Source organism: Chionomys nivalis, chromosome 2, assembly GCF_950005125.1.
Source record: "Chionomys nivalis chromosome 2, mChiNiv1.1, whole genome shotgun sequence".
NCBI lineage: Eukaryota > Metazoa > Chordata > Mammalia > Rodentia > Cricetidae > Chionomys > Chionomys nivalis.
In genome coordinates this window covers 31,744,171-31,757,079 of record NC_080087.1, presented here as the reverse complement: position 1 = coordinate 31,757,079, position 12,909 = coordinate 31,744,171, and the positions used below count along the sequence as shown (strand labels likewise).

At 42.9% G+C, this 12,909-nt stretch overlaps 1 protein-coding gene across 2 annotated transcripts in view; it reads left to right on the top strand.

Moving 5' to 3' along the window:
• The window catches only part of Pde7b (phosphodiesterase 7B), a 320,744-nt gene that overhangs the window by 288,886 nt on the left and 18,949 nt on the right, over window positions 1-12,909 (top strand). For both annotated transcript variants that reach the window (XM_057762340.1, XM_057762339.1), the window contains one exon: window positions 9,275-9,366. In XM_057762340.1, coding sequence (XP_057618323.1) covers window positions 9,275-9,366 — 92 coding nt within the window. The remainder of the gene's footprint in view (window positions 1-9,274; window positions 9,367-12,909) is intronic.

Below are 12,909 nucleotides of genomic sequence, written 5' to 3'. Positions count from 1 at the left end.
GCGAACACCTACAGTTAGAATTGGCTATTTATGGGGAGCTCAAAAATAAACCCAGAAACTGGGCGTGGTGGTGCCCAGCTTTAAAGCCAGCACTCAGGAGGCAGAGGCAGGAAGATCCTTGTGCCTTTGAGCCCAGCCTGGTCTCAAACGAGTTCCAGGACTAGAGAGAGTCAGAGGGACCCTGTCTCAAAACAAACAAACAAACAAACAAAAGCACAAAATGAAAGCTAAATTTTCAAAACCATCTGAGGAGCTAATTTTGTTAGCTGATAAAATTATAGACATTTAAATGGGAGGAGGGGAATGGATGACTGTCTTGAGCCCCCCCACCCCCAGTAGCCTTTCTAGTGATTGCAACACTAACTTTCTCGAATGCAAGCACCAGACAAAGGGAATCTGTCAACTTTGGCTACTTGATTCACCCCCAACTAACATGAAAACTTGTACCGTTCCAATTTCTCATTATCCTAATCCTAACAGTGAAGTATCTACCAATATGAACAGATTTGCACTTAAAAATAAGATTATAAAAGCAGACTTTTGCATGTAGTATATGAAAAGACATGCATGCACAATATGGGCCAGTGAGATGGCTCAGTGGGTAGAGTGGGTTACTTCTTGGTTCACCCTGAGTTCAAGCCCAAGGTCCTACAAAGTGGCACAGGAGAGCTAATTCTAGAGACTTGGGCACTGGGAGAACACCCTGTGCGTGACTTCCCTGCAATCCAGACGGACTGTGAAGAGATAAGCTGGGGGAGGCTTTTTCCTCTCCATCAGCCGGCTGGGCTCTTCCAGTTCTGATAAAGAAGATCCCTGCCTAACGCCCAGCACTTGCCTTTTCACTAAGAGCCAGAGCAGCCATAGTGAAGGCAGGGCCAGAGGGCACCCTCCCATTGTCTGCAGTCCAGACCCGATTCCCAAGCTGACTTGCCAACCAGGGTAAATATAAAGACACTACAGGCGCTTCCACCTGATGCCTGACTCAGAATAAAAGCAGTTCACATGTCGAGGAAGGCAGACCAAGAGGGACAGGATCTTGTGAGAAGAAGACCCCAGAATTTACTTTCTCTGCCTCCACTCTCCAACATTACACACCATCATACACACACACACACACAGAGAGACAGAGAGACAGACAGATAGACAGACAGAGAGTCACAGATGGGCAATTCTTCTTGATAGATTGCATCTACATATTAACTATAGATAGGCCACTCAGAGAGAGAGAGAGAGAGAGTCACAGATGGGCAATTCTTCTCGAGAGATTCCATCTACATATTAACTATGGACTGGCCAGAGAGAGAGAGAGAGAGAGTCACAGATGGGCAATTCTTCTCGAGAGATTCCATCTACATATTAACTATGGACTGGCCACTCCATGGATAAGATAATGGTTAATTCTTCCATGAAACCTTATAATTATCCCATTCTGTGATGTTTAGCAGACGTGTATGTGATTTTTCTTAATCATTTGCTATAGGCAATCCGGGGTGGGGATTAACATTTTAGATTCCTTTTGATTTTGAATGACTCTGAACCACACACACCAGGCTGGCAGTTCAGGATGAATGTTTCTAAGACTGCCCCTCAGATATGTAATTGCAAAGATTAGTCACGCCCTTTCATCTCTACTAGAGCATTCAGTTCTGTGAGGGAGGCTCCAAATTGGTCTTCTGCTTTAATAAGTTTCCCAGGCCCTCACTGAACATGTGTTCCATGGACACCAAGTGAATCCATATTCCTTGTTCTAAGATAAGTCTGGGGTAGATAAGATGAATAAGAAAAGACTGGTCAAACAGGCCTTATAGCAGGGTTTGTCAAAGACCAATAACTTATTTTGAACTCAAGATGCCTCTCTTCCTCTGAGACCTCCCAGATGAGGCCCTTGGGGTATCTCCAAGGAGACCGCTTGGTTTGTTAGGCGAGAGCTGGGCAGAAACTTATTTCCAGAGTCATTTCGTGAGCAATTAAGAATGAAAACACAAGCCAAATTCACGCTGTTGTTTTTCTTCCTGTATCCTCTAGATTTAAAAATGGGAAAACATCTGATTTCTTTGGATACCAGAGTCTCAGTTTATCAACATCACTCTAAGTATTTTCATCAAAGGAAGTATCCAGTAAATAGTGTGGGGACAGCCAGACATGGTGGCATGGGCCTGTAATCCCCTTACTCAAGGAGATGGAGACAGCAGGATTGCAGATTCAAGGACAGCCTGTGCAATTTAGAGAGACCCTGTCTCAAAATATTAAGAAAAAGGAAAACTGGGCCAATAGCTCAGTTGCAGAGAGATTGTCTACCAGCGCAAGACCCTAGGTTCAAGTCCCATGACCACAAAAGAGGATGGAGGAAGAAGATAACCAGTATTAAAACAATAATAACAGAAGGAAAGCTTTCTTGCATGGTGGCAACTCAGCCGGGCCAGATTCCCCTTGACAGACAGCCTCTTGATTTAATTTGAAAACCTGTGTCATGGTTTATTAAAAGCCAGCAATCAAAGGGATCGTGTTTTCTCTAGGGCAAATCACACTTGATAATTCAGAAAAGAAAAAGAGGGAGTGGTAGGGTTATGCCTTCGATGTCGGAAGGGTTTTGTTTTTCCAAATTAAAACTCTAATAGTTCTTGTAAGCCACAAAGATGGAAGTTAATTCTTTCAGCATTAAAATCAAGATTATTCTCGGGTTCAGGATATGGTTCAGGTAGTTGTCATGCAAGCATGAGGACCTGAATTTGAATCCCCAACACCCATATCAAAGTTGGGCATGGTGGTATACACTCTAGCCTCAGCGCTGGGAGCAGGAGTCCCAAGACTCGCTGGTCTATAAGTCTAGTTGAAAATGCCCAGTTCTGGGCTCAGTGAGAGAGCCTGTCTCAAAAATAGGGTATAGAGCAATAGAGGAAGACGCTTGAAGTTGACCTCTAACAGATATATACATGTACACAGAAGAGTGCCTTGCACATATATGTACACTACAGACAGACAGACAGATAAATAAAGTGGTAAATGGATGAATGAATGGATGGATAGATAGACAGACAGACAGACAGACAAATAGATAGGATGGTGACTAGATGGATGGATGAATGGATGGATGGATGGATAGATGGATGGACAGATGGACAGACGATTTTAAAAGCTTATTCTTAAAACTGCAAGTGTGTGGAGCCTGAAATGTGAAAACATTGCCATTGGGACAATGTGAAATTGCTGAACCGATACTTCTTCCAGGCAGAAAGATGTGCCACCTGATCTATCTCCCTAAACTGCTAGGATATCAGGGGACATCAAGGCAGGATCATCTCATCGTGTGTTTGCATCTCTCTGGCCATTTCTGAACGCTGTCCCCTTTCTCTCAGTCTGCCTTGTGTGGACTATGGGATGGGCCACTGTGAATGTCAGATAAGCCTGTCACAGCAGTGCTGCCCGAGTGCTAGAGACACGCCATCGTCATTTCTGACCATTGTCTAGGCATTCCAGTGACTGGCCTGCTTCTTGTCCCTGCTTTTCCCTCGTTCAGGACATAAGCATCTTCCTGTCTCCTCATGTCCACATCACTCACTGTTGCCTGGTTACAATTCTTTCCCCATCGTGCAACCAGGAGGAGTTTCTTTAAACCCAATTCTAGCAAAATGGATTCCTCCTAAGAAACCCACTGTTCCTCGGGATTATGTAAATAACCAAGCACACGATGTACCAGCACCAACCTTGGGATTTTCATCATAGCCTAGCTGACCCATCAAGCCTCCCTTTCCACCATATCTGCTAGCCAACACCTCCCCGCCGCCCCCACAGCCTCAATGAATCACAAATTAGAAATACTTTCAGTTTCTCCAATGTATTTCATTTCTCTGTTCATTCAACAAATATTTGTGGCGTGCTTAATGCGTGCCAACAGGTGCCATGAATGCCAAAGATGACCAAAACAAGTAAAAATCCGTACGTTCTCCAAAGGCAAAATAGGAAATAACTAAACGAAATGTGTAATCTTGTACCATGTGACCGTTTCTAAAACAAAATATACAACCAGACAAGAGAGATACAAAGTATCTCTCACTTCAGGTCTCCACATACTACTTCTGCCCATTTTTAGTCAAATGCACTCTCAAGGAGTACATTTTCCTCAAATATATGCATATACTCTGAGTCCACTCTGACTCACTAATCATCTGGTCTTATCATGGATATCTTTCCTCTCTGAAACTTTCTTTGCTTTGAAAGATCCAGCTTCCCTGTGTCTCCTCCACAACCTCAGGTGTACTGATCAAAATTGCCATTGCCTGGGTAGATGCTCATGTCTCAGACAGACAGCCAGTCTCTCGCATGTATCCATTCTGCTTCCAGTATTCAGCACATGGCTGGTTACTGACTGTTCCTCTGTTTCTCCTGCTGATTGTCATGGAATTATTTTTAAAATTCCTTGTAGTGATCCTGCTTGTGCTCTGCAACTAACAAATGTTGATACTTTATTTCTGGAGTTAATCTGGTTATCTGTGAATATGTAACAAAGAAGAAACAATTACTACCATAGTTTAAAAATATCTTTGCCTTGAACGAAAGTCTGAGGACTTCACAAGAGAAAATTCCAAGTCTTGCTTCTACCAGATAGTGGCCTAAAATTCAAACCTTGTTCTTTTTCTTTAACAGTTTCTTCAGCCTTTAAGCATTAGAGTGTAGGAATTGCTTGGTATCCATTGACCAAGTGCTTACTTCTTTACAAGGTACTGTGGCTTATGTACAGAGATGACTAAGAAAGGTTATTTGACTTCAACAGCAGTCACAGCTAGCAGCAATTTCCATACATCAGATGTGTGCCCTTGGGAATGTGTGAAGACTTTATGAACTTAGGAATGAACAGGGTGCAACATGCATGTTTGGGCTGCTTGGAAAGGCTCAGCAGGGCAATCAAGTCAAAGCTCTGCCTCTTCAGACACTGTTTCCACCTTACAGAAACAGCCATACTTATTTCTCATTCTGAGTCACGTCATAGATTGCCGAGGTATAAAAACACCAAGTGAACCATCAGAAATATTAAAAGCTGTGTCCTGTGATTGAGAAACCCCCCTCCCATTGATCACCTTAAATGACTGCCAATAACTTTGATTATTCAGCCTAATCATTTTGTTTCCAAATTGGCAATATTCCTGTGCTTTTAAAAACCAGCTAGCTACTAATAACAATTACCTTATAAACTCAGTCTCAGAAACTACTTAATTCATGTAGGCCCAAATTAGGGAAACCTTCGAAATTAGAATTTCATCTGATTGACCTATTTTCGATGCAGAGAAATATGGTAATGCTATAATAAAAGATTTCACAGATATAAATACATGGAAATAAATGAAAATTCTACGAGCTGAGGAGATGGCCTAGTGGGGAAGGGCACTTGCTGTGTGAACATAAGGACCTGAATTTGAATCCTTAGCATTGGAGGTAGGAAGGAGACCGAGACAGGAGGCTCTCTAGGGCCTGCTGACCACAGACTAGCTGCAGGCCCAGAGAGGGAGCCTCAGGGGAATAAGACAGAGAGCAATAAAGGTAGACATCACTGTTCTTCTCTGGCCTGTGCATGGGCACACACATACATACATAGGCAATGCACCACACACACACACACACACACACACACATCATTTAATTAATTAATTAATTCTTTGAGGACTGGGATGAAAACGAAAGTTCCAGGGCTGGGAGTGTAGCTGAGAAGTACAAGCATACGCCTACATCACCATGTGGGAACTCCCGAGTTCTAGTCCCATAATCAAAGAAGCAAAAAAAAAATAGCAGTTACAGGGGTAAATCTTGGATTTAAAATCTCTGACTTAAATAATACATTGGCCATGTGCTTTTTGTTTTCAATGAGTAATGAACGGGCCTTGAAAGTAAATGGTATCTAGAGTCCCTGAATACTTTTAATATGCAAAGATGTGATATTAAAAGCTAATATTTACAAATAAGCCAGACATAACTGGGTGACTTTTACATTTTTAGCCATCAACTCTGAAAAGCAAGGCCAAAATTAGATCGAATTGTAGGTATTTGTGAGCTCATAAAGTTCTGACAACATAGAGGAAGCTCTCGGGAAGCAGCGAGTAGCATGCGCGTGGTCCAGGTTTCAGAACTGCTAGGCGTGACTTAAAGATCCTCCTTACCCACTCACCAACTGGGTGCCAGCTTCACATGCTGCCCCCCACCCAGGGGGAAGCTGCGTGTTTATTATACCTGAGTTCAGAACATCCAAGCGCTAAGTAAGGATGAAATAAAGTGCTTGGCCCAAAGTCAGGGTTTGGTGAGTGCCCTCCCTTCACTGCCCTTGGTTTCTTACTCCCTTGAAGCCAGTGGTGTGGCCCTGGTTCCAACACCACCCTGACTGTTTGCAATCCCAGACGCCAGGGTCTTTCACGGGTGTGTTCCCAGACTGCTCAGTCTCCTCTCATTTCCTTGGTGCCCCTACCCAAATATACTTTCACCAGCAAACTTCCCAAGTATCCACATGTTCTGACTGCAGGAAGATGGTTCCTTAGGACGTAAAGTCAGCCTGGCACAGAAACCTATGCCTAAGGCCATCCTCCTGACACTTTGATTCCACTCAGCAGACATGCAGTATCGTTTGCCATCGGGTCTTGTTACAGTTTCTGGCCCCTTGAAAAACTCACGTGAGGCAGCTCGTGTCTGCATCTGCTCGAATGAGTCTGTCAAGTGAACTCATGGGAGACTGAATTAAATGTCACTGCAGGACTGAGCATCTGTGACATCACACTAACCTGTCGCTCTCTGTGCTCATAAATCTGCACAATCAGGACAAATTAGTCTAGCATGTGACTTCTAACGAACAGTCTCTTTTGTTGAGTGCGGCTCATGCCCAAAAGGAAATAATGGACCAGCGGGTGAAAGCAATAAAATTTCATCGCTGGTTCAAACATGGTCAAGTGGTAAATAATAATGAAAAAAATGCAGTTTAGCAGTCTATCCAAAGATGGTTTTAAAGCATGACCTTAAGAATCCCATCACAGCAGAGTCCTAGAGAGATTTAAGAAGCAAAAAGATGGATCTCTGTGAGTTCGAGGCCAGCCTGGTCTGTAAGAGCTAGTTCCTGAACTCATGGATTGTGTCAGTAACAAGAGTTCTCTTTTCATTTGAAAAAAAAAAAAAGTTGAGAATTGCCAGGTGGTGGTGGAGCACACCTTTAATCCCAGCACCCAGGAGACAGAGACAAATGGACCTCTGTGAGTTCAAGGCCAGCTTAATCTACAAGTGAGTTCAAAAGCGGTCAGGATTGTTACACAGAGAAACCCTGTCTGGAAAAACAAAAACAAACCAACCAAACAAACAAACAAAAACCACCAAAATGTAGAGGATTTTAGGAGTGGCTCCGAGACAAAGAGGCTCATTACAAGCAGATAGAGGATATTCTCTCCCTGGCTTCCCTTTAGCGTCTGTGTTAGAGTCCTGGTCAGTTTTGTTTTTGGTTTGGTTTGCTTTGTTTTTGGAGGGAGGGTTGTTCTGGCATAGTTAGTATTGGGAGGGGTATTTGTTGTTGTTTGTCTTTTGGGAGGTTTTGCTTTTTATTTTTTGTTTGTTTGGGGGTTTTGGTTTGATTTTTTTTGTTGATTGTGATTTTGTTTTATTTTGGTTTGTTTTGGTTTGGTTTGGTTTTTTAGCTAGTTATCTAGAAAGAGGAATCCCAGCTGAGGAAATGCCTCCATCAGACTGACCTATAGGCAGTCTATAGGGCATTTTCTTGATTAACGATTGATGTGGAAGGACCCAGCTCACTGGGGGCAGTGCCACCCCTGGACAAGAGCTCCTAGGTGGGCTAAGAAAGTAGGCTGAGCAAGCCATTGGGAGCAAGCCAGTAAGCAGGGTTCCTCCATGGCCCCTCGTCAGTACCTGCATCCAGGTTCTTGTTCTGACTTCCTCAGTGGTGGACTGTAAGCTGTAAGATAAAATAAACCTTTTCCTTCCAGTCTCTTTTGGTCACAGTCTTTATTGCAGTCAGGGAGCAAACTATGACAGCCAGTCTCCTTGCTTCGTCGCTTTCTTTTGAACTATGGTAAAATACACACTGTAAAATTTATCATCTCAACCATTTTGGAATATGATTCAGTGGTATAGTAAGTACAGTTATAATGGTATGCAGCCATTGTCACCTGCATCACAGGATCATCTTGCAAAACTTTATATCCATTAAGCAAAAATTTCCCATCCTCCTGCACCCTCCCACTTTTGGCAGGATAGTTAAGAGGCCAGCCTGGGCTAGATGTTAAGTTCAAAGACAGTCTGTAAATTCTATGACTCTATTTCAGAAAAAACAAAAACAGAAAGAAAAAGAAAAACTTACACTAAAAAGAAGTTCAAGAGAAGCTAAACATAACATATATTCCCCAGAAGTGAAATTGTCAAGATAACAAAATAGCAACTATAGATTTCATTGCACAGACTTCACAGACTAAATGTCAGTATTCTGGTCATGAATGGGCCAAGATGTCTCCTTAACTTATACTTCAAACTTAAACTTTAGTGCTCATAGAAAAAAAAAGTCACTACGGGAAAAAAAAGTCACTACGGGCTACAGAGATGGCTCCGCAGGAAAGAGCTCATACCGCTCTTGTGGAGGACACAAGTTGGGTCCTAGCACTCAAGTTCAATGGCTAACAACCACCTGTAACTCCAGTTCCAGGGGATCCAGTGTTCTCTTCTGACCTCCAAGGGTACCTGAACTCATGTAGGCATGGCTATAATTTATAAGAAAATCATTTTTAAAAAGAAATACCACATGGCTAATAATCAAAACAGTACTAAGTGGGACTTAGAAGTCTGAATGTGTTGCCAATGGCATGGGAGTTGGTATAGAAAGTTCTTATCAGCTACAGTCAGCAGGGCAGATTAGACGGGAAGTTGCGGCCCCTGCCTCTGCTCGGACAATCTTGGATGAGATAAAGACCGTAGAGTCCTCACACCACCTCTTTAACTGCTTCACTTTGTTCTTCTACATGTGGGGTCCCCTAAGTGAGCTGTGGAAAGCAGGGACGGGGGTTCATGTTATTTGGAACAAAATTAGTCAACCTAGACTCGGGGGTCCCAAAGGACCCTGCAACTCCCAACCATCACAGCAGCCTGAGGGCAGAGCCGCGACCCTTTCTTCTACTTGGGTCGTCTGTTCTGGTCCGACTCTGGCTGGAGAGAAAAGATTGGCTGTCCCCAAGGTGTGTTCGGCTGTGAACGATCATTATCTAGCTTCTGTCTCCTTTAGAGGTTTCGTTTTCTTTCTTTCTAGAATATGTCCGTCCTGGAGAATCACCACTGGCGATCTACAATTGGCATGCTTCGGGAATCAAGGCTTCTTGCTCACTTGCCAAAGGAAATGACGTAAGTGCTGCGGAGATGAAACAGACTGATGTGCACGCAATAAAGATAAGTCACGTTCTCCAGGGCAAGCAGGGGGCCCCTGTGTCAGTAGCAGGGAACCAGCTGCTGGGATGTCTGACCTCCCTTGAGAATCCAGCAGGAGATTCAGAGTCAGGTGCTGCAAGCGGGAAAGCAGAATCTCCCCGGGGAGCTGGGAAAGGAGCTCAGAGGGTCTAAGACCTAAAGTCCGGGGAGAGGGGAACAGAGCGCGCTCAGCTTTCACACTCTTCAGCCACAAGGCTCGGCTCTGCCAAATTCCTATCCCTTATGTTAGCAAAACCGTCCTCCCGTTTAGATACAAAGAATAAATATTTGTCAAGAAAGAACATAGGAATTCGCAAGCTAGATTAAGGACCCATCCAGTACTGTGTGCTTTGTCATTGCCAATCTCCAGGGAAAGTGGGAGTTAGAAACACTTGGCTCTGTGTAACTCATGCCTATATTTCTAGCACTGTGGAAGCTGAGGCAGGAAGACCACTGTGAGTCTGAGGCTACAAAGAAAGCTCCACTCCAAAAATAAATAAATAAATAAATAAATAAATCAAAATAAACTAAATGAATTTGTTAACCGAACTGATCTTAGCTATTTTATTTATTTATTTACTTACTTATTTACTTATTTTGGTCATTGATTTGTTTAATGTCTTTTTCTTTCTTTTTGTCTTTTTTTTCCCCCAAGATAGGGTTTCTCTTTGTAGCCTTGCTGTCAGAACTCTCTCTGTAGATTTGGCTGGCCTCAAACTCGGAGATCCTCCTGCCTGTTTCCCAAGCGCTGGAATTAAAGGTGTGCACCACCATGCCCAGCTGTCTTTTGCGTTTTAAGCAGAAGATATTAATTTTCATAGTCTGCTGTTTGTCAGACCTGAGAGAATCATCTTCCTCATTTTTCTCATGGCCCCAACTTAGTCAATACACTATTTTACAAACCACCACTAATTCTGATCTCTTTCATGAAAACGTGCAGGACCCAAAGGAGTTAGGTGAGTTGTGAGTGTCAGAAGAGCCTGGGGAGCTAGAGGTCCAGGTCAGGGTAGTGTGTATGCCACAGGACTGGTGTAACAGGCTTTCTCGGCCACAAGCCACCAAATCATGACCCGGAGACATAATTAGCTATGTATGCTCAGCCCTATTTTAGGCTTGTCCCACCAGCTCTTATAACTTAATTTAACCTGCTCCGACATCTCTTCATTTAATTTTTGCCTCGGGGCTTTTTGACCTTTCTTTCATTCTGCATGTCCAACTTTTCCTACTTCTTCCATGTCTGGCTGGCCTGCAGTACCTGGTTGGCTGGCTGCAGGTGTCTTTCTCTTTCTCCTTATTCTCTGTTCCCCAGAGTCTAGACTTCTTCTCCTGCTTATTCTTTCTGCCCACCAGCTCTTCCTATCCCTATACTGTCTCGGCTGTTCAGCTTTTTATTAGACCAATCAGATGCCTTCAGCAAGCAAGATAAAATAAATACAACACATCTTTATGTAGTTAAGCAAATGCAGCATTAACAAATGTGACACACCATTACAAAGTTAAAGTAATATTCCACAACAGACAGGTACTGTGTCCTGGGCTAAGTGGTGTGGGCCATAGGACAGGCAGCATACCTGGGCTTGTAAGCTTTTTTCCTGGACATCTGACACGATTTCACACAGCTCTGGAATGTTCCGCTTGCAGAAGGAACTGAACTCTTGACAACATTTTAACCCTCTGTAAATAAAACCAGGCCAAAAGGAAAAAGAAAAAGAAAAGAAAGGACAGAGGGAGGGCAGGAAAAAAAGTAAAGAATATAATGAGGGGTCAGGCAGTGGTGGCGCATGTCTTTAATCCCAGCACTCAGGAGGCAGAAGCAGGTGGATCTCTGTGAGTTTGAGCCAGCCTGGTCTACAAAGCTAGTTCCAGGATGGATTCCAAAGCTACAGAGAAATGCTGTTTTGAGAATCAAAACAAAACAAACAAACAACAAAAAGAATATAATGAGGGGAAAGTGGGAAGGAAGGCACAAAGGACCCATATGGCCAGCCTTTTGCCAAAACAGCCCCACCAGTCCTTGCTGCTCCAGTTAGAGTCCTCTCTCCCCCTCACGCCCATCGTTGCTATGAAAATGTCACTTATTTCTGTGCCACGGTGTCTTTGTGAGACACTGTGTTATCAAATGTTGCCGCTGGAAGACTAATTATTACATAATAATAATTGTGAATAAACTTCACAATGAAAGTTATATTCATCTTTATTAGTTTTTCTACCCTCAAGGAAGGACTTCAGAGTTATTTTCCTGACCTTTGAAAGCCAGATATGTTAAATGCAGGAACAAAGGAAAGCTGAGAAAAGTACTCATTAGAACCATAATGAAGTTGTCATGTCTGAAGAACAAAGCAGCAGACAGAATATGAACAGGTTCATGTAGTTCAAAGAAGAAAAACAAGAGTACTGGTGACCCCATTTGTGAGAAATAACCAGTAACCTAGCAGCTGTTTCCTTTCGGTTTATTTTAACGAGATGCAAGACATATGCGCAGGTTTTGTGTGTTGTTCTTTTCAGGGTTTTGTTCTTTTGTTTTGGGGTTTGGTTTGGTTTGGTTTTTATGTGTGTGCCTGCTTCTCTGTATGTACCCCGTATTCATTCAGGTCCCCTCGGGGGTCAGAAGATGGTGTACTAACTGGAGCTGAAGTTACAGGCACTTGGGAACCATCCAGTGTGGACGCTAGGAGCCAAACTCAGGTCCTCTGCTAGAGCAGCAAGGGCGCTTTACCTCTGAGCTTTCTCCATTCCTTCTTCTTAGATTGTTTTAAGACAGGAGCTCACTCTCTAGCCCAGGTTGACTCAAACTCACATCCATTCTCTTGCCTCCGTCTCTCAAGTGATGAGATCACAGGTACTGGACACCACATCAGGCTTCTAGTTTCTACCCTAACGGTGTTTGTTTGCTATAAAGGCTTTCTTTCTTCTACATCAGCCAATGTGTTACTTAAAGTTATTGTGTTGACCCTTTCTCAATATCGTACCCGAGCAAATGTGTCTATTCACTATTGCTTGGAAACTAGGTGGTTTCTCAATTATCATTATAAATAACACTCTTTATAATAAAAGTATAATAAAAGGACAACATAAAACCACTGTCACATTGTATCTGAGACATTATTACATCAGCAGCTCTCAGTGAGTTTTCAGGTGCCCATTAGACGTCTGGGTTCTATTTTTACTTCTACTTTGCTTCACTCTTGAAAATGTGAAAACCTTCACATCTGTAGGTACTGCCAAAAAGTCATAACATGGATAAGGCATGGTTCTGAGGCAAGCGGTGTTTGTCCCTGGGAAAACAGGACTTGCTAATATGTAGTAAAAAAATAATCCAATTTTTCTTTAAGCTGAATGCCAGATGGCACACAGCTCTGTGCATTCCGTTTGAAAAATGGCAGGTATCGTATTTATCATCTGAACACAGAATTGCAGATATACCAAAATATTATTTCCCCAGAAACCTTAAAATCTAAAATGCATATATTCTTCCAAACT